The 27,741-nt window shown below is 41.2% G+C and overlaps 1 protein-coding gene across 1 annotated transcript; it reads right to left on the reverse strand.

Moving 5' to 3' along the window:
• Positions 1-1,010: 1,010 nt before the first annotated feature.
• Positions 1,011-27,741, reverse strand: ISX (intestine specific homeobox). Its single transcript, XM_048048292.2, has 5 exons — positions 27,406-27,741; positions 20,415-20,657; positions 7,031-7,182; positions 2,614-2,730; positions 1,011-1,940 (listed from the first exon to the last, which is right to left on the reverse strand). Exons 1-5 carry the CDS (start codon positions 27,572-27,574, stop codon positions 1,695-1,697), a joined length of 927 nt encoding a protein of 308 aa, XP_047904249.1. The 5' UTR covers positions 27,575-27,741; the 3' UTR covers positions 1,011-1,694.

Consider the following 27,741-nt stretch of genomic DNA (forward strand, 5'->3'; position numbering starts at 1 on the left):
TCTGAACTGTATCTGACTTGGCTTCTTTCAGATGGTAGATGAGATACCATGGATGAAGAAGATATAAAAACCCTAGCAAACCCTAGCAGGTGTAGAAAAAAGGTCTTGTGTAAGACCTGTAGGAGGTAAGACAGGGTATCTGATTTCTGCTGAATAGTTGTGGCCTGGAGAAATGAAGCCCGTATAGGGCAGGGTTTTGCTCAATTATTTTTTCACCCTGTAACAATCAGCTACTCACTAGTTTACAGTTCCCTCAAACAGTACGGGGATAGCTGGTACAGGGACAGCTGGTACCAGCCAGACTACAAGAAAGCTATTGATTCACTGTGATCTGCTATGTAACTAACAATTAGTGGCTAGGAGAAGGCTGAAGACCTGGCAGCTGCAGTCTGGCCAGAGGGATTTCTTAAGTAAGCAACCTATACAGTCATTAACCTACCTGCACTCCCGTGTGCACAGGACAGCCTCCCCAGCAAGCCTTTGGGTCACGATTTGCTTTGCATTTGGACTTTGTCACAAATGGCCACCCTTGCAAGTGATATGTCTAGGAGGGAGACCGCATTTTAATGGCTTTGCTCAGTGTGCAATGTGTGCTTTCCCTGTCAGTGTGCAATGTGTGCTGTGGCTGCAGGACAGAGGATGGTGCAACCCTTTGAAGAATGCTTTCCAACAGTGCTTCCCGTGAAAACCAGTGGAGGCCTCAGCAGAAGGAGGATTGGACCCTGAACAAGCAGAGGAAAACAGCCATATGTTGGAAGGAGATGAATACTATGTAAATAATAGGGCATACAGACATTTTGTAAGTGGGCAGGCCAACCTCATTATTGATCTACAATTAAGCCAAACTGTGGGGTCATACCATCCTATTATATCTAGTAGATTAAACTCAGTTAGGCTGTCTCTTTTTTGTTATTGTTTCTGAAGTATCTTTAGAGCTTTCTTAATTCAGGTCAAAAAATGAGAGGCTTCCTCATAAGCATTTTAATTAACCAGCTGAAGAACTCTTTTGCCCCCGGAGACCCACAGTACCAAATCCAGAGCTTAGCACTGCTACCCCTCTCAGAGTGCCATAAGTAAGCTCAAACTGTGTTTGCATCCCTTTATATATTCAACTCAAAAACACAGCCAGCAAATCAAACCCACACCCTTCCCTCACCAAATCCTTGGAAAAAACAGTATCTTAAAAATCTGATTTTTGACCTAAACATGTTCTTTGCCCCCTCCCAACATGACAACCAGCATGTCCAAGGAAAGAAACCAAAATTTACAGAGGAAAACCCTTTTGGCTGGACCTCAGGGCTACACACTCATCACAGGCATCTTCCCTGCTGCAAGGCATCGGTGCAATTGGGTCATCCTGTGTTATCAGGGCTGAGTAAAACCCCAGTCCTTTTTGCAGGACCACTCAGCTTGATGCACTGTCCTCTCAGGGAGAAGCTCTTGGCTGAGTGGTTTGGTTTCTACACAGCACGCTCCTTAGGTCAACAGGAATCTCCTTCCACGTCCATGGTGGCTCTTGCCCACGTTCACTAGGCTGCAGCTTCTTGTGGTGGCACTCATGCAGCAAGCTGGCCTCACGCCACAGGCTATTCATCGTCCCAGCATGCTTGTTTGAGGAGAGCACCTGCCCCCTGCAAGCAGTCACGGGCGATAACAGCATGCACCCCAAGTCCCCTGCTCCTCCATATCCTCCTCTATGTGGAGCTGGCGCAGATACTGCTCTGTTCCAACTTGTGGGGCAGCGGCGTGCTGTAGGTGCCATAGGCGGGGAGGACATTGAAAAGTAAATACGGTTTGGGGAATGGCAGCAGCTCCAGGTGGTGAGGGATGAAGGAGAGCATGCTGGGCAGCCAAGCAGTTGTCAGTTGCCCTTGCAGTGGTGAGTAGTATCCCACAGCAGGGACAGTAGCGGCGAGCTTTCTCGGCATCAAGCTAGGAGCCTTTCAAGAATAAAAACAAAGTCTCAGGTAAATCAATACTGACTTTTACTTAGATACAATTTGCAATCAACCTTGGCTGTTTCCCTGGTGCGCAGTAATTAAGAAGAAAAGTTTAGAAGAATAGACTCCCTAAAACCCAGTGATGTGCTGTCAGCCGGGGAGCAAGGCAAAATACTTTTTGTTCTAGCTATGGAAACACTCCTGTCAGGGAAATAGCCTGTGTGCCAGCCTAGATTAACTGCCCTGGAGTTAGCAAGGGTACGGGGCAAGGGCAAAAAACACTGATGACCCTAAGTAGGCTGGACATTGTAAAAAGATCTTGACTGCCTAAAGAAACACATCTTTGTGGTTACAAATGTCATATTTTTTCCTGTTCAGGACATTGCTGGTGGTTAAGATGTTTTGATCCAAAGCACGATTTACAAGCATATGATTTAGAAGTAAAATAGGGTAGGATGACCCTCATGGCATATTTACAAAATAGGTTTAGGAATAATACACATTTTAAAAAATAAATTTTATTTGACCATATTTGTTGGGATTTAACTTGATCATATCACCTTTTTGTCCTTTCCAGTCCTTCCTCTCTGGGATAGTCCCATGTGAAGAGGTAACCTGGTGAAGGATAGCTTTCTCCCCCTCACTGGTTTTATACATAGCCTCCAATACTTACTGTGATATCTGCCTTGGGAGCAGGAATGAAATCAACTTCTGTCAGATGCTGAAGGCCACCAAAGTTGCCATATTTTTCATGTTTCCTCCACTTGGCTCGCTGGTTCTGGAACCAGATCTAGATACAGGCAGAAATGAAAGGGCACAGAAATGAGCAGCAGATAAAGAAGGAACTACTCACATTCAATTAATTTTCCTGCTCATTAAATGACCTCAGCAAAACCAGAGGCTGAACCTAAAGGAAAACATGGGGTTTGACACAACACCTTTTGCATTTTGCATAACATGTGGGATCTCTGCACGATCATGACAGCCACTTTTCTCTCACAGAATCACAGCTGTTATTGAGCATTTGGTTTTGTTTCACTCAAAACTTTTAATAAAGATTATATATCATTTGATGTTGTAGCAGAGCCCTGTTTCTGTAGTAATGGTCTAGGTCCATCCCCCTCTTCAAGGAAAGACAGTAGGACAGTGTGCAACAGGTCTTCCAGGGATCTCCTTGGAAAGTAAATCCTTTCATGGTCAAAGCTTCACAGCAGTCAAGAGATATGGCATTATGATTTCCTTAGGAGGTACAACTTATTGCATGGCAGGACTTTGTCAACCTGCTCTCAAATGAATAGACTGGGAAAAGACCCACCTAGATGTTTGCTGGACTGCAATAAGCGTGTGTCACCCATGGAGCTATAGTAACAGGGTTCTTCTTGTATTTAGCTTGTAACATTCTGAAATTCATGTAAGGATCCTAAGCAAAAGACCCATGGGGATGCCACCTTCTGAGTCACTCAGCACTCTGTTATCTGCCATCTCTTTTGCTCTGGACAACAGACAACTAATTTTCTCGAGGGAGAGCTTCTTTGTCTTTCAGCTGGTTTGACTTGTCTGGCTTCTGGCTGAGGCATGCAAGCATTTACTGTGCAGCCACAGTAGTACATCTTGTTGCATTGCTGTGAAAGTTGAATTCCCCTTCCATTATAGACTAGCTGGCTTTGGAACTTGCTGTTTGAATGTAAACATTTCTTTCTTGGCAAGAGATTTAGATGAACACAAGGTGTTAGGGATCAAAACCATATGCTGCTGGTTGTAAATATATATGCATTTTAAATCCAATAATGAACAGCTCAATTATTTCTGCATCTCTTGCCCAGCAAGTAATGGGAACGTCAGGAGACCTCTGCCATATTGCTGATAGAAGTATCCGAGGTTACTGAAAGGACAGACCTTTTTTGCTGGGTTTGTATGTGTTTGACAACTGCTCAGTGTGTATGAACTATAACATTCCCTTTCTACCAGGTAGGAGTTATATAGTGAAACAAAACCATGAAATGAGTCCTCTTTATCATCGATTAAGTGATTGAAAATAGAGGGAGGTGCCAAAGCCAAAAATTCAACCTTTTAAGTGCTTCTTCCAGAGTCTGCATGTAGGATAAAGTCCTCACTTCATAGATTTTTATTTTTATTTTTTTTTAATATAGGCATAGCTGTGTTCAGAGCCTAAACTGCCTTTTCTGCCCAGCTGCTCCAAAAAACCCCCCTCCCCAGAATGATTTCTAAACCTGCACCCTGACTTCTCTTTACTGGGATTTAATCCTATTCCTCCCTGCTCCATCCACCACAGATAGCAACCTACTGATACCATTTTTTTTTTTCCTGCATGTTAGTAACCTTAAATTTTCCAGTGTTCCTGAGCTGTGGCACTGAGACAGAGAACAACATTCCCATGGGTGCTCATGAAAGTCACACTGGTGCTAAAGCCAGGGTCAATTGCTTCCTTAATCTTGCCTGAGATTTCACAAAAGACTCATTTGCCCATCACAGCTGTAGCATTAGCCAGGAGCAGAATGAGGGCGGGTTCTCAGCAAGTTGTATGAAGAAACAGGGGCTAAAACAGAGCACAGAGGGAGGGTGGTGTTCCCCGTGTTGTAGGAATGGCTTCTGTCTGTTGCTCTGTGATTGTCCCTGTGTTGTTCTCTTGCAGACACATAACCAATGACCTAGGGCACGCTAAAGAACAAGCCTTTTCCTTATTTACCAGTCCTTTATCTTCTTACCATTTCATAACTCTATCATTAAAGATTTTACTGATTATGCAGTTCACATTGACCTCTGTGTCAGCAAATGGTTCCTATGAGAGGCCTCCTTTGAAATGTCCTCATTTGCAATTGAACACCTGCTTCTTGTGTACTAGAACATGACATCTTGATCTGTTCTGCTGTCTTAATCCAAGAAGGATGTAAGACCAAGGCAAGGTCCTTACAGTGACATCCCATCAATGTTATTACCTCTATCAACCAAGTATATAATTAATCAAAAAAAAGATGAATTTGACAACATCTGTTTTCCATAAGCCAGTGTTGATCAGAATTAAATATATTACCATTTCTTTAATTCTTCGTGAGTAGGGACTCATATAAGCTTTATCACCATTTTGCCGAAATCAGTGTTTGGCTCACAGGTCAGTCATTATGTCGTTGTTCTCTTTACCCTTCTGAATACCAACACAACATTAACTTTCTGACAGGTCCCCAGAACTTCCACTGTGCTACAGGACTGATTGAATATCAAAACTGATGATCGAAAGTGTGTCTCAAGCAGCTTTTTAAGAACTACTAGAAGCAAGTCACTGAGATTCTGGATTTAAAAACGTAAGTCTGTAGCTGCTATTCAATATTGTCCTGATGGAAAGTGTCTCATCACCATCATGTGATACTGCCACCTTACCTGACATATTTCCAAGGACAGAGCAGAAATTATGACTGAGCATCTCTGCCATTTCTGCACTCTCCTTGACTATTCCACTATTTCTGTAGAGTATAAGATCAATGAAATTGTTCACTTTTTTCTTCTTAATGTACTTTTATTGAGTTTCTGATGATCCTTTGTTTTTCTGACCACATATTTGGCCTGTATACTTTAGCTTTGCTTATTCCTTCTTTTTATAACTTTCTGTTTCTAATGTTTACTCATCCAGCATTCTTCATTTTGAGTTGGATGTAGGCATGCATACATGCAAGGATATAATTCCATCTGTCCACTTAAATTGTTTTGTAGGAAACATAGCTTTGTTTCTTGATTGGGGGACACAAGCTTTTCACACAGTTGTGAAATGTTTCACATGGTTACCCCAATAGCTGCGCACTTTTTTGTTGTTGCTGTTGTTAAATTCTCTCTCTGAAGTCGTTTGACTTATAGCTGATTTTGGTTCTATGATTCTCTGATTTCAAAAATACCTAAGTTATTGCTATTTTTGAGTTATGTGACCAGTTTATCAGCCAATACAGAGGCAAATGCAGAACCTCTGTGTCAAGTGTAACAGTCTGGATAGGGAATTTGCTATCTGAAATTCAGACACGATGGGTTTTTTCTTCCTTGCACATCTCAGGTTGATGTTTCCCATGATAATTCCGTTTCTTTCGTTTCTTCTTTTTTTTTTTTTTCCCTAGAGATTAAAAATTATTTTTTACACAGAAGATGGTCCTGTTCTTTCATGTGGTTTGGCGCTCTGTCAGGAACACTGACTAGTAGCCCAGCTTGCGCTCCATGCTATCAGAAATACATTTTGCGTGCACTGATATTGCTAATGAGCACATTACATTTATGCTGCTCCAATTCTCCCTGTCATCTAACTATGAAGCAATATCACCACAGTTAGTCAATAGTCCCAGGCATGTCATAGTCAATAAACTGATCAGTGTTGAACTTTGATTGTTAGAGTGGGACATGTACATGGAAGTACACTGATGACTCCAGCATTATGGTGAGTACAGGAACTGTAAAAATCATCACAGCAGTGCCTGATAACACCAAATTCCAATACACAGTGGTATGTATATTTCACTGTAGCAGTTTTCATATGCATTGAACACATGGGGTCAATTTTGAGCTCTGTTAGCAAGGCTACATTATAGCTGGGGGAAACAGGGTTAGTTTCCATGCACTGAAATTACAGCCAGGGCATTTATAGTCCGTGATATCAAATTACAGAACAGTAAGAAAACATTTTCATTTGGGCAGTTATTTTAACTTTTTTGTGAACTTGTAGAAGAAGGATGTGGGTGAGAGTTTGCACTGAATTACAATGTCCTATAAAAGGTTGATAGATGATTAATAAATATTTTCATAAATGGCCATTCTGTTGCTACAAAGTCCAACAAGATGCTTATAACCATCTGCAACTCCTATTTGCTGTGCATTTAAGATGCTTAGAGCACCTGTTAACCCTTTGATTAATCCCATTTGGCTAATCCCAACTGGGTGACAAATACTTTTTTCCCTGTTTGTAAAAGGCCTCCTCCGTAAGGTAAGAAAGAGATCACATATTTCATTAGCATTGTCATTCATACATAAACTATTATGAACATACCCTGAATAAGGAACTGGTGCAATGAGTTTAGCCTTTTGGAGGCAGAACATACCTGAACCCTGGCTTCTGGGAGGTTAATCTTTGCTGCCAGTTGATTGCGAATATGGATATCCGGGTAGTGAGTCACTTGGAAAATCTTCTCCAGTTCCTGGAGCTGTTCAGCTGTGAATGTTGTCCGGATTCTCCGTTTCCCTTTCCTCTCAACTGTGCAAACAAGGAAAGGTGTATTGAATTTCATAGCAAATGACCACATGACCACAAGGAGATTCAGAGATGCAGCAGTTTCTGCAAATTGCTGTGCAGCTGGGATGGCATCTCCAACTCCTTCTAGAGATGTACTTACAGTAGGTGTACTTACAATAGGTGACTGTCTCTTGACCCAACAGTGAATGTGGACTTTAGCATTGAAGTAGAGAGTCAACAGTGTCTATTTGCAGTGCTAATTCCACTGATTCATTACATATGAGCAACTACAGAAACCTATGTATTTTAATCACAAAACCTTATGTATTTTAGCCACACTAACCCTGCAATGGTTTTGTCATCAACATCCTCTAGTGTTGCATGAAACTTTGACCTTTGTTGCTCATCTGTCACATGCACACAACATCTGTTGCTCATTTATAATCCATTATTAGCTATTTGTGAACAAATCCTTAATGTAAAGGCAATGAATGAGTGGATACTTTGTTTTGTCTTGGTGCTGTTCTCATGACTGTAACAAATCACCATTTTTCTTTCAGCTTATAAATTTTCCATGCCTATCTTTTCCTGTCATACTGGTTTTGCTAAGCTTTCCCCAAGCTCTGAGGAATAACACCCTCAGAAGAGTGGTTTGAATATCCAAGGTCATCTGCAGATATTTATTAAATAAAATAGAAATCTGTATTTTCCTTAGACTTAACATGAACTTTTCCACAGTCAGGAGGCTGTGAATCTTGTTGGGCAGTGGGGGAACAATGAGTAAATGGAGTAACTTTTGTCCATAGACAAACTGTGTCAGGTCTGCTTCTTCATCTTAGAACAAGATCCTTGTTGGTGTAAGCTCAGTTCTTTAGCATATTTGTATTTCTTGCAAAGTTGCTTGGGTTTACTACAGAGTCTGCAGCCTATTCGTTGTTTCCTTGTGCTCTCTTCCTCTGTTTGCATTAACTTGTTCATTCTTGCCTTAAAAGTTGAATCTGAGTTATTTCGGATAGGTACTGACTCTTTATGAGATTGAGATGAGTGATATGGTGGCTTTTAGATCACTGTTAGCTTCAAGCAGAAAAGCACTGCTGGACCTCTTGAGAGTGAACCACCTTACAATCAACAAACCCAACTTCTCCTCACCCCAGGGCAGCAGTAACTACTCTCCCATGTCACCTTGTCACCAGACATCTCCAGCTATTTCTTACCCAATAAGATTCTTTGACAACACTGCACCCATTCCACCCTACTGCCACACCCAAGCCAGTTGCTCCACCCCTACACTATACCCAACCTGATCTTGAATGTTGGAATGATTCATGGATGGAGAACAAGACAATTAGAAGAGTCAGCTTCAGAAGACATGTCGTACACAAGTTCAGATAAGATGAGAAATTACAAATATAAGTGAATTTGCTTGGTCTGAATTTGATCTTACCCCTAGATTTTATTCCACTGGCACTCCATTGATTTTGATTAATTTACTCCTCCCAGATGCCAGCAAGATCAAAGAGTACCCAAAGTGGGTGAACATTGTGAAAAGAACTAAACCACTCCAGACTAACTGATCTCCACTCTCTTTCCATACCATTCCTTTAGCAGTATTTAGGGATAGTCAGCAACTTCACTGACATGTAACAATTGCATTAAAAATACTACCTTACAAAGAAAAGTCACAGTATTCTTCAGACTACATTGTTGTGGTGTGGGAAATCTCTAAACACGTTTGTGCTTAAGAACTATAAGGCCTTAAAACCCACAGAACTGTGTATGGGGACCTTTTGGTGGTATGAATTCCTGAGAGGACTCTGTGACTGCTCTACTCCTTCAGCTGCTGCAGTGTGACGACACAGACTTTTCCATCAGCACCTACACTGATTTGAAAATGCCCTCCTACACTAAGGTATTTTATTCAGACCATGAACTATGTAACACTTGGTGCAAATTAGAATAAGGTCTGGGTTGATCTGAAATGATGCTGAAGGGTTGATGTCTTGCAGAGAGGAGGAGAAGGGAGTGGCAGAAATAAGTTGTAAGGCGACTGATCTGCAAAACATGGATTTCAGCCACATCTCAAGGCTGGAATCCTCTCTGATGCACAAATGGAAAATCTTCCAGATGACATTGGATGAACAGCACAAAATGTTATGCCCCAAGTTACATTGTTTGTTTGTTTGTTTGTTTTTCTACTGAGCTTGTAAAACTGCAGCCTGATAGGAATGTAAAATTCCAAATCCCTCCTGAAGTATTTGGCACTGACGCCATGTTGCTGACAAAAACGAACATTTTGAATAATTGCTTTTGGTCTTCTATGGTCTGATGACAGCTACAATACATACCACGTACCTAGATGCATACACTTCCTAATGGAAACAGTTACCCAGAGGTGGTTAGCTTAATCCCTCAAAGAGACTTTACACCTCTTCCCCCTGTAGTATTAGCATAAAGTATTCCTTGTTGGGGCTAAAACTGTGAAAAAGGTAACTAAGCACCTTAACCGGTGGAAATTGGGCTCTGCCCCAACCAGAAAATGACATCTTTCATTCTGTAATGGAAACTTAATTTTGACCCTGGTGACACAGAAAATAAGGAATAAAAAATTCTGCTCATTGATTTGGTAGGAAGATGTCTAGGAGACAATATATGGGAACCAGTAAGTTAATATATTCTGTTGTGAATATTTCCTCTTTTTTAAACACTTCAGATACTTTGAAAAGGAGACCAGCCATGCAAGAGTAACTGAGAAGCGTCATTTATCATAAACAGTGTCAATACTCTCATATCTCAGAAGCAACCTAATAAAGCTCATGTCCAACAGAGTTAAATCCATATCATTAGACTTTTCACTGGTTTATCAAAGTACTACTCATTAGACTGCAGCCCTAGCTTCAGCCCCAAGGGAAAAATGTCATTTAAATTGAATCTTGCTGACACCACTGGGGCAAAGATTTGAAATGAGAAATATTTTTGTGCATATATACTGGAGATAGCAATGGGCATCCTCTCCTTGAAGCTCTGATTACAAAGTTGCATCAACTTGAACCTTCACAAAATACGTCTATAAGAAAAGGGGCGTTTATTGCTGTATGGATTAAAAAGGGAAATATGGACTATCATTACTAAGAATATGAATCCCAAGACACTATGTCCCCTGTGGATATGATAGCGCTAACTTAGTTCATAGTGTCTCTTGTCTGGAAGATTTTCACCTCACACCTCTCTGTGGCGGTTGGCTTCCATATCCTCCTGGGAGATATTTTAGACAGGTAAGATTGAGTACCAAGGTGATATTTTGTCAAGTACATCATACCCTGTCATACAGTAATGAATATCTCTGCTATATTTGTATCATTACAACATATGGTATTCATATTTCTCTTTCACAGGGCAATTCATATAGCATGTCCAGACAAGTGAATTCTGCCCTGACCTTGCTCATGGTCTCAGAAATTGGAGGCGTCCTGTGATGTCCCACATATCTCACTGAATACTGAGCTGAGCTCCTGCCTCTTGCCAGAGTGGGAGACTGCTCCCCAAAGCTGGAAGAAGCTGCACTCTACCCCCAACATTAACAGAGTAGAGGAATTAACCTAATCTCAACTGTGACCACCTCCTTGTTCTTATAGTCCCAACTGTACATAAATACCTGGGATGCTGGCAGGGTTCATGTCCTGCCAGGTTTTGTATGTCAAGGCAGTCTATGTAACTTCTAGCAACCAGAAAGCCTTCAGAAGAAAGAGAACAGACCACACTACCTCCTGGAAGATTTCTGAAGAAGCAAAAAAAGACCCATGTATTTTTTTAATGTTTTATATTAGTGAACTGAAATATAATTTCACAACTATGCAAAGAAAGAAAATGTCTACATTTCAAAATCTGGGATGTCACATCAAATAAAAAAAAGCATTTTTTAGTATTCCATCAGAATACAGCAAATAATGATTTAGTCCAGTGTAAACCCTTCTGTCTCATACATTGACCAGACTCTCTAGAATTAAGATGACTGAGGCGGACCGTGATAGGAATGAAACGAATGCCAAAGGCCAGCTGGGTCTGACCCCATCACAGTGGGTACCATACAAACAGTAATCAGTATTTTTTGCCTGTAAATACAGAACATGACAGCCATCATCTGTATAATATGGAATAAAACCTAAAGGCAAGACTTTTAGTGCCCAAATCAGAGAATACTACCTGAGCTAAAAAGGAGTGGTTTACATTATCAGACCATACTAGCTGCAGGACTTCTCCATAGAAAGCATGTTCATACAAACTACAGACCGAGATGATAATGTAGATATTTATACTTGGCTACCAGCTTAAGAATTTCTGGATGCTGGAAGGACACTTGGTGCAGAGTTTGTTGAATTAATCAGCCTACATTGACTCAAGAAAACATCTCTAACGATCAACGTAATACTATCTCTACAGGGATGGGGTATAGAACAAACTCATTAGTAAAGATCATGAGTCTAGAAGGATCTGGAAAGACCACCCTACAAAGAATATATGAGAATGAGAAGACAAAGTCTATGCACAGCTGGTGTAAGTGTGAGAAGAAACTTTGGGCAGACGGGACATCTTATGGTACCTGAAGGACCGACATATTGCTTTTTGAAACATACAGTATTAAAAATTATGCTATAGATGGGATTGGGAATAGATCTGCCAGATCATCTGTCCCACCCAAAGGTGTCCAGGACTGGACAACACAGTTTAAGAGAGAATAGGCTCATGAGTTTCTGGTGTCTCCTTTCAGCATCTTTTGTATGAAAATAACCCACATAGCTCGGTGACAGGCAAAAGAAACTTGCTGTCAGTGTGCTCTTACATCTTCCACATTTTTCCTTCTTGGAAGGGCATGGTGAGCTGTTTTGTAGATAAGACTGTTATGTAAGGGAAGAATCTACACAGTGCTCAGAAGTGCCACTTCTACTGAAACCAGATCTTTCAAAGTTGGAACACATCAGATTAAACAAAATAAAATAACATGAGGTCAGGTACGGGGCCAGTAGAGACTGAAGGACAGGCTTTGATTTCAACTGGAAATGAAATTAAATTGCTAACAAAATAGACTCCTGTGACCTAATCAAGGCTTTTGCCCGTAGGAAATCTAGAAGAGTGCATTTTTTCTATAAGTAATCAGTCATTCTATTTTTGTTTCAAAAAAGAAAAAAGAAATCCAACCCACAAAACACTATGAAAAAAAGAAAGAATCTGGGACTGTATGTTAACATTTTGCCTTGCAAGATGAAACTTTCTCTGACTGTAGCTTTGATACTTTCCTTTGCCTTGGGACCTTAGCTTAGAGATCCCATAGCAAACAACAGCATTCAGAATTACAGTCTAATAAAGAATGTGGGTGGAAGATATAAGACTAGAAAGTGTTGGAAGTGTAACATTGGCTTTACAAACGTGGCTGTAGAGTCTCTGGGGAAATAAGACTCTCTGAGTTTCCTGAGCTATTTTCTATGTAAAAGCTGGGGATATTCAAGTGTGCTTTTATGCTCTGTGAAAGTCATTTGCAGGTTAGCTGACTGCTGAAACCAAGCCTGAAAATACCAGGCAGCTAGATATGTCAGCATTTGTAGATTCTTAGAGATACAGCTGTCTATACATTGCCTTATTGTTGACATTGGAAGGGCTAGATTCTTCACACTGATAAAGCAGTATAACTTCTTTAAATTCAGAAACAGGCACATTTGTCCTTTGCAGATCTGGCTTTATTACTAGGTCAGACCTAGAGCAAGTTGAAACGTTTGAACTTTGTTGAAATACTGATTCTTCTTAAAGGTGTGCAGTTAAAGGACGAGAACAATGAGTACAAATTACAGCAAATAAAATTCTGATTAGATAATAGGAAAAAATATTTTCACCATGAAGGTAGTTTGACACTGGAACATAGTCCTGGAGAGATTCAGAAGTCTCCAGCCTTGGAGATATTCAGAACTTGACAGGACAAATCCTATGCAACCTGATCTAAGCTGGTCCTGCTTAGAGTTGGGGTTGGACAAGTTGGTCTCTAGAGGTTCCACCCAATGTACTGTATTGTGTGATCTCTGATCTCCAAATATTCACGTGGACTAAAGTGTAGCAATGCTCCCCCCTGCCCCCCCTTAAAAAAAAGGAGGCAATTTAAAGCTTTAATACTACTCGTAGCTTAAGGAGTCTGATCTCTTGTTTATACCATGTTAGCTAAGCTTATTTTCACCACCCTCCATAACAGAGCTGCGAGGTATTAGAGGCATAAGTGAATCAATACTGAAGACTAGTACTTGTACCTGCATTTGCTAAGTAAAAGCTGTGCATCTGCAGCAACGCTGTGCTTTGGCAAATTCATTCTGGCCTGTAGCAGGCAAATAGCCTACACCTTAGGCTGCTGTGCCTCAGCTGCCCTGTGTGCCTGAACTAGCTAAATATATGCTACTTTGTGAAGATCTCTGCAATGCTGCAATTGCACCTCCGATTTGCACTTAGCCCATTAGCAGGCCAAGACTGTATGAAGCCTACTTGGTCTCAATATGAGGGGCATGTGCTGGAGGGATAAGGAACCAAAACCCCAAGAGAAGGGCTGGAAGTCAGTGCTGACACATCTCTGCTTTGAAGTATGTAATCTAGGTAGGTGAAAACTTGTGGGATCAGTTTATCTTTCTGCAATCCTCTTTGTCACTTCTGGACAGACACCCTCGCACAGCATCTGATAGCCAGATCCAAAGATTTTGCTGCTTCTTTGTCAAGAAGACAGAAAGCACTTACATAAGCAAGCAGTGGCTTTAGCTTCATATGCTCAAAAATATATTTTTCTCTGTGTAACAAAGATGACTGTACCATTTGTTTCTCAGAGAGAAACTCAGGAGCCTTGACAATGATCCTCATTATATCTGGCTGGGTTGTGTTTTTTTCCTTTTAGCCTTTTTAAAAGAAGTAACTCTCTCTCTTCTTTTTGATTCAACCAATTATAGATATTTGAGTCTCCCAGCTGGTTTCTTCCAGTGACTTTTCTGAGCATTGTTCTTCTCTGGTGACATTCTGCTTATGATGGTCAAGCCCATAGCAAAAACAATTGCAACTCTATAAAAGAGCTATTACAGCATGCTGATGGCATCAGGACAAAATGTGCTTGTCTGTGTACAGAGATGTGCCCGTGGCAGTCCCTCTCCTAGTTAAAGAGGTGGCTCATGGCTTTCAAAAGAGCTTGTGCTGCATTATTTACGTGGGAGTATAGCAGCGTGGCTAATCTTTATTAAAATGTGTTTTTTTTTTTTTTTTTCAGCCACTTTCAAGAGGAACTGGCATAGCCAGTGAGACTGATCTGAATTGTACATGTACAATATGTTCTGCCTAGAGCCTCTTGCTAGTGAAACGTAGCATTTAGCATCCAGCTGCTGGCCACTGAGGCATAGCAGAAGTCAAGGCAGAGCAGCAGGATTCAAACTGTTAAAGGCTCAACTTCCTTCTCCTCAGTCCGCAACTCTTTGACGAAGAGCTGTGTTCACCCTGGCGCAGAGTACAGTGCCTAATCACCTGACAGCAAGGCTGAAATGCAGAGAGGTGCAGACTTAGGCAGTGTGGGTTGGAATGGTAAAAATGACAGGCCAGAAACCCCTTTAAGCAAGCTGTACGGTGGTGGCTGCGGGAATTTCTTAGCCTGCTTTTCAGAGGAGCTGGCAGGGAGCAGAAGGCACACATGAAACAATTCACATGGGCAGTTTGTTGCAGAGGATGGTGCTCATCATCAGCCTGAGCCCCTGGTGAATATAACCCTTCTCAATCATCAGCAAAGAGCTGATGGTGTTTACAAATGATGCTGTCCTGTTGTGCATAAGTCTGGCACAGCCAGTGGTCTGTGAAAAGTCTGGAGGGAGCACACAGACTGTGGCTTGAGGGACCTCAACTGACAGGAGTGCGTGGTATTTTCCACCACCTGGTATCAGTTCTGTTCCCAGGCTAAATGACCTCCATGTTCATGAACTCCTTCAGGTCAAAGTGAATTTGGGGCAGGTATATATGTACTTTTCCCCACTCACCTACATCTCAGGTTTAAAACATACTTTCTGAGATTGCTCTGCCATTGCCAAAATTCACCTTAAAGATGCTCACAATCAGTGAACAATGAGAAAGCAGTGACCTGACTAATCCAATAATGGTTTTCATTGTGAAATACAGAAATACAGGTTCCCCATTGCTCTCCCCACACTCTCTGGTCAACCACCTTTGTCAGAAAGCTGAGCTTATTACAGGTTGCGCAGACAGGTGTTTTGTTTTTCTTTTTCTTTTTTTTTTTTTTTTTTTTTTCCCTGCTTTATTTCAGCTCCTTGTGATTACCTGCAAACCTCTAAACATGAATCAGGCATGCTTGTTTACATCCCAGCCTCAGAGTCTGCTCCCCCTCCAATAAAACATAATTCCATCATTATTTTTGTACATAGTCTCTGATGTTTCTAATTTCAGCATAAAGCATTTACTAATACAGTAAGTAAAAGGCTTGCCATCAATTTTAATGAACAGTAATTAAAAGCACTGGATCCTGGGGATGTAATGAAAAGTTCTCAGACAATTCCAGAGAAGTCAATAAGTACTTGCAAGACCTTTGAAGTAAACTTATCAAGATGTGCCATCAACTTTACAAGTGGTCACATTACATAGATTTGACTAGCAGGAACAAATTAACCTCTGGCTCCTGTGTAATATACCCTTCGGATCTAAAATTCCCAGGAAAGAAGGAGCTCTTGAAGAAAAGCATTGCATGCTAACATTCACTTTAACCAACCAACAAAACACAAAACAAAACAAAAAAAACAAACAAACAAAAAAGCACAAATAGAATTTATGATAGTCCTCAACTGCAAGACAACTTTTCTTGCTTCAGTGCTTACTTGTATAAGTCAGACTACTGTGTGAACGTAGTCTGAAGGGCAAGAGTAAAGGATTCAGGTTTAATGCCTTTCATTTAATATCCAGGGTGTGACTAAAAACAGTTAGTCTTCAAAGAGGGAGAAAAACAAAGAACTAGCCTTCAACAATGCTTCAGGTAAACCCACTAAATCAAGGTCAATGGTTCGCTGCATTTCTCAGTGTGTATAGGAATACTGCACTTCAGAGACACAGGACTGCAGGGACTATTCACATTAACAAACAGAAGACTGGTAAGACAGCTGATGGCAGCAGAATTATGTATATAGGAATTTATTTTTTTCCCCCCTGCTTTTCCTTTTCCTTTAGAATTGCTTCCTTTTTTGTTCAGGACAATGGGATGCTTTTGCCCTTTTTCTCAGTCCCATTGGTGTATTCTGGGCAGCCGATATTTATCTGGAATTGTGATTATACAGTGCTTCATTGTCTCTTGGGTGTTTTATAAATGCATTAAGTCAGCATATTGGGGAAAAGACTGTTCTGCAAGTGATAAACCATGCCATTTCACAGGGGTACATGGATTTGACCATATCATCCGCAAATGAACAGAACAAATGAATTTATGGCTTCAGAGAAAACATAAACACTAAGCTAAAGATGCCTGCAATTGGCATCAATGCAGAAGAGACATGACTTATACTGGAAGTTCTCCAGGACTGGGCTCATCTCCATATTTTCCATTGTCTTTATGATAATTGACAGCAGAATTTGTCAATATGCTTTGGGATCAAAGATACTATCATAATAATAAAACTATAAGAGTAGTTAAAAGACCCCAGTTAGCAATGAGCAGAGGATTTCTGCTATAGAAATATTTGACTGACGTTGACTCACTATGGCACACTCCTCTACAGTGAATAATGAAGATATGAGCTGCAGGAAATAACATTGTGCAGTTGTTCCCAGGCCCTGAAACCCCCAGTTCCCAGTGAAATTAGGAGCAAGCCCCATTTGTGGAAGCCTGATCTACCTTGTACTTGAATTATTGCCCAGAGAAGAAGTCCCAGAAGACTGGGCATCTGCCAGGATATTAAGCTGATGATGCTATCTGGTTTCTCCAAGGTACTGACTGCTCCCTGGCTGGAGCAAAGGACTGGAACCATTACCCATGCTTAACAGCCTAATAATAAAATGAAATAATTGCATTGATGGGCACACTCATCCACTGCCTTTGGAAGTAAAAAGTAAGAGCAGACACACACACAGATATGTATACAGCCAGACCCAGCACATGTAAAAGAATTGCCCATGACGATCTGAACTAGTATCATGGCAATCTCCATCAGGAGCTGCCACAGATCTGGCCAGCATGGAGCATGTCCTCCTCTCATGCTTTGCTGCTCAGCCGTGATGAACTGGTCAAGTCGCAAGAGTTTCACACAGAGCAGAGAGAAGGAACTAAAAGGAAAGTGGGGGCTCAGTATTTAACTCGGGCATTTACGTGGACATGTTGCTGTGATGCTGACCGATGGCCACAAGAGTTTGCCCTGTTTGTAAGTCACAGGTGAAAGTGTTCACATGCAGAATGAAGGCTTCCAAATTCAAATGGGAGCTTTGCAGAATTAAATGGCACCACAAGCATATCTCTAGCATACAAGGGCTTTTCTCTTTTTTATTTTTGCTTACAATGCAGCCTCTAAGTTCAAAGTGCAAGAGGCATTGCTTCCTGTAAATAGGTTGTGATAAGGGCATAAATCTATTTAGTTTAAATGACCCTGCATTTCTATACCACTTAGTCGCATAAGCCATCTTCTGGGAAAAACAAGTTTTTAGGAACACTGTAATGTTATAGGCTTGCCTGGAAGCATGCTCCAAATCCATGCTCAGGGTTCACGGTTGGGGTGCTCTTGCTGTCTTGAACCTCTTGCCCATGAAGGGTGTATAGTCATGACCTCCTCCTCGTCTTTCTCATCCTATCCAAAAAGCACCGAACACCAGCTTTCCTCCCTTCAAAGTGATATTGTTTCTTCTTGTTTTCTTCACTTGATTTATTTTGTTCCCTGAAAACTGTACACGTGTATGCTTACCCAGAGCCTAGTGCCCTCTGTCTCAATTCATGTATGTGCTTTATCCAGATAGAAGGGTGAGGGACTGATGTCCCCCATGTCAGAATTTTCCCCCACTGCTGAAGCTGGTGCCATTCCCCTGGGCACTTGTAAGCATACTCAGTGTGAACACAAGGCAGACCTTGAGGACACCTCTGTGGCATATGCTGTGGGTGTTTGGCACCACCAAGATGCCTTCTTAGAGGACATATAACCATCCCATAGCTACTATGCCAAAAGTATGCCTGAGGCACAGAGTTGCTAGGCATGGTAAGAGAAGTTCATTTGCTATTAGCTCAAGCTGTAAAGATTATAGACTGCTGCAGGGGATGGTGCCATCCCATCTCTCCTGGAGGCATTGCTGCTGACTATATCTGGAAAAGGTGACTCCAGCCTCAGCCAGAGGCACAAGAAAAGGAGCCACCTGCTCTTCTCCTCTAACATGAAGTGGAGGACTGCGGCTGGAGCTTATGATGCTGCAAAGTATTTTAAACCCAGGGCTTCAGCTCTCTGCTAAGAATGACACAGTGTGTGCACAGAATCTGAAACATCATTGTTTGTGCACTGTGGGGAAAATGCCAATCCAGTGTTTTCAGATCCTCCCTCTCCTTCAGCTAGTTTCTATCAAAGGCTCAGCAACTGTGGGAACCAGGAGCCTAGAAAACGGCAGATCATTAAACCTCTGCTTGGTTTCAAAACCCCACTGCCTCCAGAGAACAGAGGGATTTTGTTTAAAATGCCTTTAAAATACAAGTTGTCATTGAAAGGGCCCGTTCAGCTCAGCTCAGTTTTATGCAGGTAATTACGTGCTTTCCCCCTGTTTTGCTGATGAGGCTGGTACCAACCACTGTGCCGGTCACTGAAACTAAGTGCTGAGTCAGGACACCTGCCTTCTTCCTCTGACACCCTGGGAAAGTGGCCTCCCCATGGCTGGGAACTCCCTCCCTCATGAAATGCACTTCTTTTTAACACTCTCAGGCAGTTCTGTGTGGCAGAGACATGCTGCCCTGGCTCTACCTTGAGGATGCAACACATGATTTTGCCTGCTGCCATCAGCTTCCTGCAGCTTACAGGCCAGAAGTAGGCTAAAATATCTGGTTGTCTTACGACACTTCTCTCTGCATCAAGACAGACTTTGTCTTGTAGAGGAGGAGGTGACAGCAGCTCGTCACAAGACTCATGTATACCAAAGCAGCAGCTGCAGGAGCAAGGCTTTTCTTTCAGATGTATTTCACACAAAGACGTGTTTCCTCTGCCAACTTGCAGAGTATGGGCTAAGGAAGATGTGTGGATGTCAGTGAAGCCACCTGTATTTGCAGTCACATGAACCCACTAGGAGCCTTCAACGGCCTTCATTGAAATTACACTGTGCTGTTTTATCCTTTTCTTTTCTTTTCTTTTCTTTTCTTTTCTTTTCTTTTCTTTTCTTTTCTTTTCTTTTCTTTTCTTTTCTTTTCTTTTCTTTTCTTTTCTTTTCTTTTCTTTTCTTTTCTTTTCTTTTCTTTTCTTTTCTTTTCTTTTCTTTTCTTTTCTTTTCTTTTCTTTTCTTTTCTTTTCTTTTCTTTTCTTTTCTTTTCTTTTCTTTTCTTTTTTCTTTTCTTTTCTTTTCTTTTCTTTTCTTTTCTTTTCTTTTCTTTTCTTTTCTTTTCTTTTCTTTTCTTTTCTTTTCTTTTCTTTTCTTTTCTTTTCTTTTCTTTTTTTCTTTTCAGAAAGGAGTGAATCATAACGAACCATGCAGCAAAGATCTTACTACTGCTACCAAGCACCTGTTTTCTGAAGTGTAGTATTACTGTCCATATTAACCTCTCCAGAAACTCAAAGAACTTAAAGCGGCACTTGTCACATCCTACATGCCAGAGCTATTGCATATCGACAGTTTGCCTGTGTGCATGGTGATGACCTCTTCACCACCCGTGCAGTGGGTCCAAGGTGTATACAACGCGTTAAGCTGATGTGGCATGTTCAGCAGCCTCGCTCCCCACGTTGTGCAATGCCCATTTCCTGCTAGCTCGGTAGATTGCCACCCAAAGTAGGAGGGCAATAAACACCCAAAGCAGTCCCTGTCATTAAAACTGGTAGGATTTACAAGCCTGAGCTAGAGCTTAGCTCAGAGGGTGGGTCTCCATGTTTTCAATGACGAGACTGAAGAATCATCCCCCTGACTCAGGCAAGAGCTTAACAAGAAATACTTGTGATGTCTGCTGTTATGTATTGCCACGTAGTGCCATGTAAGATAACAGCTGTGGTTTGGGGTATTCTGGGAGAAAGTCTGAATCTAGAGGCACTCACCATGAAGCGGATGGTCCACTGGGAAATCACATAGCTGATCTTCCTCTTCATCGTGTTTTCTTTTGCCTTCTGGGTGTTCACGACCTGTTTCCTCACTCAAGAGGGAAGCTGGGCTGTCAGTAGGTCTCCTGCAGTGGGCTCCCTGCACTTTTTTTGCTCTGGTCATGGGTGTAGTACACATGGCAGGGAGAAGCATTTTATCCGAAGGTAAGTCATTCTCCGATTGACTCCTGCTGCTGGAATCTGTGAAGGACACAGCACGAGAAAGCTTTGATAAAGCTACTGTCATTAGGTGCACCTTCCAGTATGTGTGAAAAGAAAAGAAACATGAGTGTGGTCTAGATATTTTACCATTCAAACCTGATCATAGTTAAAATGGCCTTTATCTTCCTGTGTTGTGCATCATTGCCAGGATGACCCCTATGTTGCAGGAGCATGATCCTAGTAAACTTGCCCCCCACAATCTAAACTGCTCACTGCTTTATTCCATCTTAAAACTTTGGATGACCCTTGTGGGAAATTTTCAGAACGGGAGCGTAGAACTAAGCAGACAAAACCAAGAAACAAGATAATTGGGTCTGTGCTGCTTTAATGGGCAAGCCTAGAATTTGGTCTAGTTTTTCCCCTTGGATTTCTTTGCTTGGGAAGGCAGAGTAAGAGGCAACACATAAGCACAATAGACTTTTGCCACGGTCAGCACCAGAGTGAAGCTAATGTTACAGCGCGGATTTGTTTGTTATTAACACCAAAGAACATCAAGTTATTAATGGACTTCACTCCTGAGCAGTCACCCACATCTAGGCTCTGGGATTTGCAGCACCTAGGGCTATTCCCCTCTTCCTTCTCTCCTCTTATATCCAAATAACAGCTCTGACACTCAACAGATTGTACTGGTAGAAACTCCATTTTTAATACCTATTTTACTTCTGGTGCAGGATATAGCATTGGCAAAGCATCTAACTTTTTAGGCTTGTCAAAGTTTTATTTTCTGAACAAATAATAAGTTCTATTTCTAGCCAGCCTTGGAGCAATAATAATTATAACATCTGGAGACAAAGTGCCCAATTCTGCCCTCAGTAAAAGCCCACACAATAGGAATTGTACAGAGGGATTACACTGACATGAAGAAAATACAGTTACAGGAGCTCTGGAAATCAGCCAAAAGTTCATGTCAATGAGGAATGATTATTTAAATGTTATCTTTTCAATTTATCACAAATCTTTGGAGAAACTTCTAAACACAACTTCTCGCATCCAGCCATGCTAACTTTAAGAACATGGTATGAGCTCCACCTCTGTGTTTGAAGCATATTATGCAAAACGGAACTCATTTAATTCAGTTAGGATCAATTCATTTTGAGTTTTCTGGTGAGAAAAAAGGTAGAGTTTCAAGCAACATTCATGGGATAAAGAAGAAGGTAGACCTGGAACTGGTCACTAACTTGGGCCTGGGGTTAAATGATTTGCTCAAGAGCTTGAAGGATGTCAGTGTAGTGTAGGTTCTTAGCCCAGGATTTCTATCTCAATCTCTCATCCTTAAATTAAGGACTAGTTGTACTCCCTTTCTAGATGGGATGCTGTGAAGACGAATTTGGACAGAAATGACAGCGCTTATATCCTACAGTAATGAAGAAGACAAGGGTACCTGAGCAAGGTGTTTTTAGGAGTAGTCACTAAACCTTCTTCAGAATGACATTGGCATTTTCTAAGTTACAGAAATTTTTTTCAAGTCTTCATCCTTCATATACAACTTTTCCCCCTCAAAGTATTTCCCTGAGATACTTGCATACCCCAGTGATGAACACAATTTACATATGGACATGGATAACATTATTACAGGCTGAAGAAAAGAAAACAGGGAGGGAATCCACTGTCCCATGGGAATCCCAGTGGAAATCTGCCCTAGGCAGATGGGAAAATATCAATGTTTGCGTGAACTTGTAGAAAGGAGTGGGAGAATCTGTTGTTTGAGATCAAGGAAGTAAATTATAGTGATATAAACCTTATAGAGAGGTTGGAGAAATCAACAAAGTTTTCTGGAGAAGACTGAAGGTAGATGATACTGAGTTTAAAGCACAGACCTGAGATTTAAGAGCCCCAAGGTCTAGTCCTGCCCCTATTGCAACCTTCTCTGGTACTGGCTCTCCTCAACAAACAAGGCTCCTGTCTGCAGTGGCAGCTCTCTAGGCTAGCCAGTATTTTTCAGTGCATGTTCATATGGCTCCAGCAGAGACCTCTTAAAAATATCTATTAATTGGCATGGGGTAAGATTGCCTCCAGGGAATGCGGTTTTCTTCATTCCTTTTTGTTGTGGGGATGGTGATGACATTTCAGCCTGGCTCAACATGACTTATTTGTTACTGTGCGTACTGTTACTATGCACAGAAATTACTTTGACTTGTGGCCCAAAATGGTCTTTTTATTTTGACTTTCAGCTGTATAGGAAAGGATGGGAAATGTCAGGAAAGATTGCAAGATTTCTTTTTTGGAAACAGGAAGTTATTTCAGATGCTCTAAGCTCCATTTAAGCCTCTTTGTGTAATCACTGGAGAGAGACAGACCTGTTGCAGACCTCAAGCGTATGATTTTAAGGCCTTACTAAGGCTCTGAGCAAGGAAGAGTCTGTCACTGAGACATGCAAGCAGCTTTTTATTGTGCTGTTTTTTTTTTTAGGTGGTCTGTTTCTCCTTGTTATAGGTGGGGTGAATTGTTGATATTAGCCAGGTGGTATCTATTCAGTTATATTCCTTCATTTGTTTCCTCTTTTGCAACAAATGGGGGTGGAGTGTTGCTACTGGTGAAGTAAACAATTATCATATTGACACTTGTGTGTGAAGCCACAGTTAAATTCAGATTAATTTGCATATCCTTAACACAACAGGGCATAATGCAGACATAATAACATAATTACTGTATCTGTTACTGCTTTTACTATTAATTTCCCAGGTGCAACATCCTCATCCCAAGCTCTCCTTGCCTTGACAAAGGACCTCCTGTTGGTGGAACCTCACTGACAGAAACTGGAGGAGTAATGAACAATTATTTCAGATGTACTTTCAAGCACATCGAAATCAGGTTCCAAAGGATTTCAGAAGAAGGACCAATTCACTTAAAAGATGAGTGACTCATTTAGTGTACTGGCCCTTTTTCTAAAACAGGCTGCTAGTCTTCTCTGTTTATAATGAAGGAGTTGGCACCAAGAAGGAGACCAACACTTGTTGGGCATGCTTATTTGTGTCCCTTTCAAAGGCCATAGTTACTCTTTCTAGGCATTGTGACAAAAATAAGAGGGGAGAAACATAGGCTGAATACTAACATGTCTTCTTTTTCCCTGTTCCTTTTTTAACTTGGTAGGAGTCTCTCAAAAATTCAAAACTTTCAGTAGACTTCAGATCAACAGCTGCAGTTCCAGGTCATCTTGTAAGTCGCCTTTGTATAGTAAACTCACAAATGTTTAATATTACAACTGGGTTTGTAGGAAGACTACACTCCTTATTCCAAACCCCGTTGGAGATACCCTTAACAAAACAAGAATCAGGTACAGAGATCTTATTATATGTGATTGACTCCTATCACACCTTTCTATGAGTGGCTAGCACTGTACATCACATTCTTTTAGTCAAAGAATTGCATAATAATTTAGGTTGGAAGCAAATTATGAAGGTCATCTGATCCAGCGCCATTGGGTTGCCTTGGAAAAAGACTCCAGGTTAAGCTCTGTGTCCTCATTTCTGACTTCTGAATCTCCTGGTTCCACCCATCTTCTTAACATTCAGTGGCTAGATTTAGACTTTAGGACAAGTGTGGTCTTGGTCCCTAGGCTGCCTAGATCAGCAGACCATCTGGATGATCGTTTCTGGCCTGGGTATCTACTTCATGGAGCCATGGATACATGTATGGCTCAGTTCTTGCTCTCATGGATCACAACATGGCTCAGATACATAACATATAGGAGGTGGTAAATATTCTTAAAATCTGTAGTAAGATATGGCTTGGCCCTGGCCCTCAGTACTTCCTTCTTTGCTGCTGCTGAGCTGTTCTGGGAAAGCAGCTGGATTTGTATCCCATCTTGGAATTTCCAAAAAGTTCCCTAGCTCATTTCAGTTCCCTGACCTTGGCCAGCACTGAGTCAAATTAGATATAGCTAACTATTTACACAATTTGTTTAATGTCAGTGTTATATGGCATAAAGTTGAATGACTTTGATGAAATACAGCAATTAGCCCAAGATGTACTGCATAGGGTATTGCAGTTTTGAAATAAACCTTATCTGCAAAAACTGGCAATTCTGATGGGAAAGTAAAGAGTAATTAGCTTGGGTAAATCTTTGGAGCTAGTCAGAAACCAACAGTAAAAAAGCTTCATTTTCTTTTTCTTTCCTCTTTTTTTTTTTTTTTTATTTTAAATTTTTATTTTAAATCACTGATCAGTTGCAAAAGCAATGTGAAACAACATTTTGAAATATCTCTGTGGCTTTCCTATGTTTTCCCAGCTCTAGTGACAGCTAAGTGAATCTCCATGCGTATATGTTATTTTCATTAGTTAACATTTCACATTGCCTTAAGTAAATTAATCCAGCCTTGCTTTCTAGCAGGGGAGAGAAGGGTCACTATTCTCTTGTTACAGCTACTGTCTCTCTCTGGCTGGATGATGAAGTGAAGTCAAAGACAAAGCCTCGTTGTTCTGCCTGCATTGCTTTCAAGGTGGAAAACTGACTGTATTCTCAGGTGGAGCAGTTTGGGGTGAGACTGTCCTGTCAGTACAGCAATGCAGTCCCAAGAACCCACCATGTCCTGCATACAGTTTTGTCAGACCTTGTGTTTCGAGTGGCACATTTAGCTGACATACACATTGAAACAGAGCTGGTTATCTTCAACATACTGATCACGAAACAGAATTATTATAAAAAACCCTGTCTCTGCCATGCTTTTTTGTTGCCAGAGAAGAGTCTCCTGTTGTTAATATACATTTTTATGGTCCATGCTATGAAGAACACTGACTCTCTTTTCCATGGTGTTACGTCTCACTTTGGATCCAGTGGCACGAAGTGATGGCCATGGGCCCTATGGAAAGGAATTTCAGTTCACTAAATCCCACTCCCACAGAGCTCATGCCACCATTTCCCCCCACTAGGCAACCTGGCACCTGGGCTCCATCAGCACATGAGATCCGTTACGCTTGCACCAGCATCAGTTATGTCCCTGTCCGCTCCTACAAATTACTAAGTTCTATGTTTCAGGACTGTATTTAAAACATAGTCTAGATCTGCTGCCGTTAAGGTCTGATCTGCACTGGCAGATTTAGCAGACATTTAGGGGCTGCACCCCTCCAGCAGTACCAGTCATGAAACAGCTAAGCAACAACACTAACTGTGGTTTTCAGCAAACTTGTCTGTCTTTAAACTTATCCTTTCTTTGAACTGATGACCTTGAGAGGTCCCATTCAACCTGAACTATTCTGTGGTTCTGAGAAAATACAGTAGAACTCTATCCCTTTCCCTCATGTGCAGGTTTCCGTGGAAAGCTGCAGGTACTAGTTCAAAGTTGGCTGTTATATTCAGTCCCAGTGCCTGGGGCTCCCAGGCTGTGAGATGTGTTGTGGGTTTGCTCTGCTCCATGGTCAGGAGACAACTGCTGTACAGAGTGAGGTCACCCTGTGTTCTGGGGGAACAAGAAAGTGCAAATCTTGTGCAAAGGATGATTGAAGCAGCAGTAGTGGGACTGACCTCTAGACCAACTACTGTAACCAACCAAGAGCTCAATTTTTTTTAGTTTCCTTCCTTATTTAGGTCTTGTTTGCTTTCCAGTCTAGATCAGGATCCTGTTTGGAGCTGAAACAATGAGAATAAGCAGTGGCTACTTCAACCATCAGGTCTTTAGAAAAAGACTCCCTCCCTCACTACTGGTTCATCCATTTTTTGGGGAAATGGAGTGATGATCCATGAAGGATCTCTGTGTATTGCAAAGTGTAGCAATAAGCTTTGTCTCGTGAGTGAAAGTCTTCCATCAAAACTCCTGGTCATTTTTCAGTAACTGAATGTGTCTGGTTATATAAAACATCTCTGTTTCATGGAACATACAGATTAAAAAACAAAAATAAATACTAAATCCAGAATATGTTTGTTGTTGATTTTTGTTAAGGAAAAAAATAGTTTCAGAAGGGGTAAAAGTTCAATTACGGTTGAAGTAACTAAACTGAGGAAACTGAAGTCAAAAAGGTTAATGCACTTGCTGGTTTGCTGTAGTCAAAGTTATGTTAGTTCTCTACAAGTAGGCTTTATTTAGTACACGAAAGAACCTAGTGTCCCTGATGATAAGCAGAAATGATTAAACACAGATGCTTTCTCATGTCTCGTTCCGGTGATTGAGTTCTAAAACTCCTCAGCTACAGACCCTTACAGACCATTTCTCTTGCTTGAGGATGAGTGGTCAGATTTATCAGAAAATGATACAGATTTGGCCCTAATTCCAGACCACAGACAGTTTCACCTGATATAAGTGAAACTCCAACAGCTTCATTAAGTTGCAGCAGTTTTAGGTCAGCTTCCTGTGTTTGAATGCCCATCTTTCCTTGTGACAGTTTTTTTTTTTTTTCCTCCTTTAATAACAGAACCATTGTTTTGTAATGGGAAATATAAAGGATGTTGCATTTGTTTACAATAAGAACTCCTCGATGTTACTGAAGAGAGCTACCTGCAATGACTGCTGAGGTTGCATACGCACCTCTTCAATAACACTAGGGCTTCATATTGTACAAAATCCCACCAAAGGCTGGCAGAAGAGTAAAATCTACCACAAGGTTAAAAGGAAATTAATTTTTAAAGATGATTTCTGAGTATATAATGATTGATTTGTGCTTGACTACAGAAATCCAAAATTCCTGCTAAATTTAAGAATAAAAATTCTACGTAATCAAAATTTAGCTTTAGAGATTGAAAAACAAAAAAAAAAAAAAAAAAAGGAGAACATTTTTCATTATGTGATGTACTTACCAAAGGCCAGTGGTGATCCTGCTTTTAGGGCTAAAGATGTCTCAGCATAGTCACTTCTGGTCCTGATTTCACTGCTTGAGGTGGTGCTGGTAGAAGGTTTCTTTAAGATCTCCTCAATGGAAAAGGACAGGCTGGGCTTCCCCTGGCTGACACATTCACGGGGGTCCATTATCTTCCTGGCAAAGCAGCCACGGGGCAGAAAGTCCTCTCCTGCTCTCCGTGCTCTCGGTGCGCCCCAGGAAACATGCAGCTGGGAAGGTGCGCTCCTCTCCCCACTAGTGCCCAGCTGACCTGTAGGAGTGTCGGGAGGAGAAACAGAGGCAACCCAAAAGTAAG

The sequence above is a fragment of the Anser cygnoides genome, chromosome 1, assembly GCF_040182565.1.
Source record: "Anser cygnoides isolate HZ-2024a breed goose chromosome 1, Taihu_goose_T2T_genome, whole genome shotgun sequence".
Lineage (NCBI taxonomy): Eukaryota > Metazoa > Chordata > Aves > Anseriformes > Anatidae > Anser > Anser cygnoides.

Bases quoted from the DNA above. Each gene is read 5' to 3' on its own strand.
- ISX (XM_048048292.2), bottom strand. From the start codon at position 27,574: ATGGACCCCCGTGAATGTGTCAGCCAGGGGAAGCCCAGCCTGTCCTTT. The intron at 20,658-27,405 runs GTAAGTACATCA...TGTCCTTCACAG, and splicing joins AGGATCACCACTGGCCTTTG to ATTCCAGCAGCAGGAGTCAA. The intron at 7,183-20,414 runs GTGAGTGCCTCT...TTGTTTGCACAG, and splicing joins AGTGGACCATCCGCTTCATG to TTGAGAGGAAAGGGAAACGG.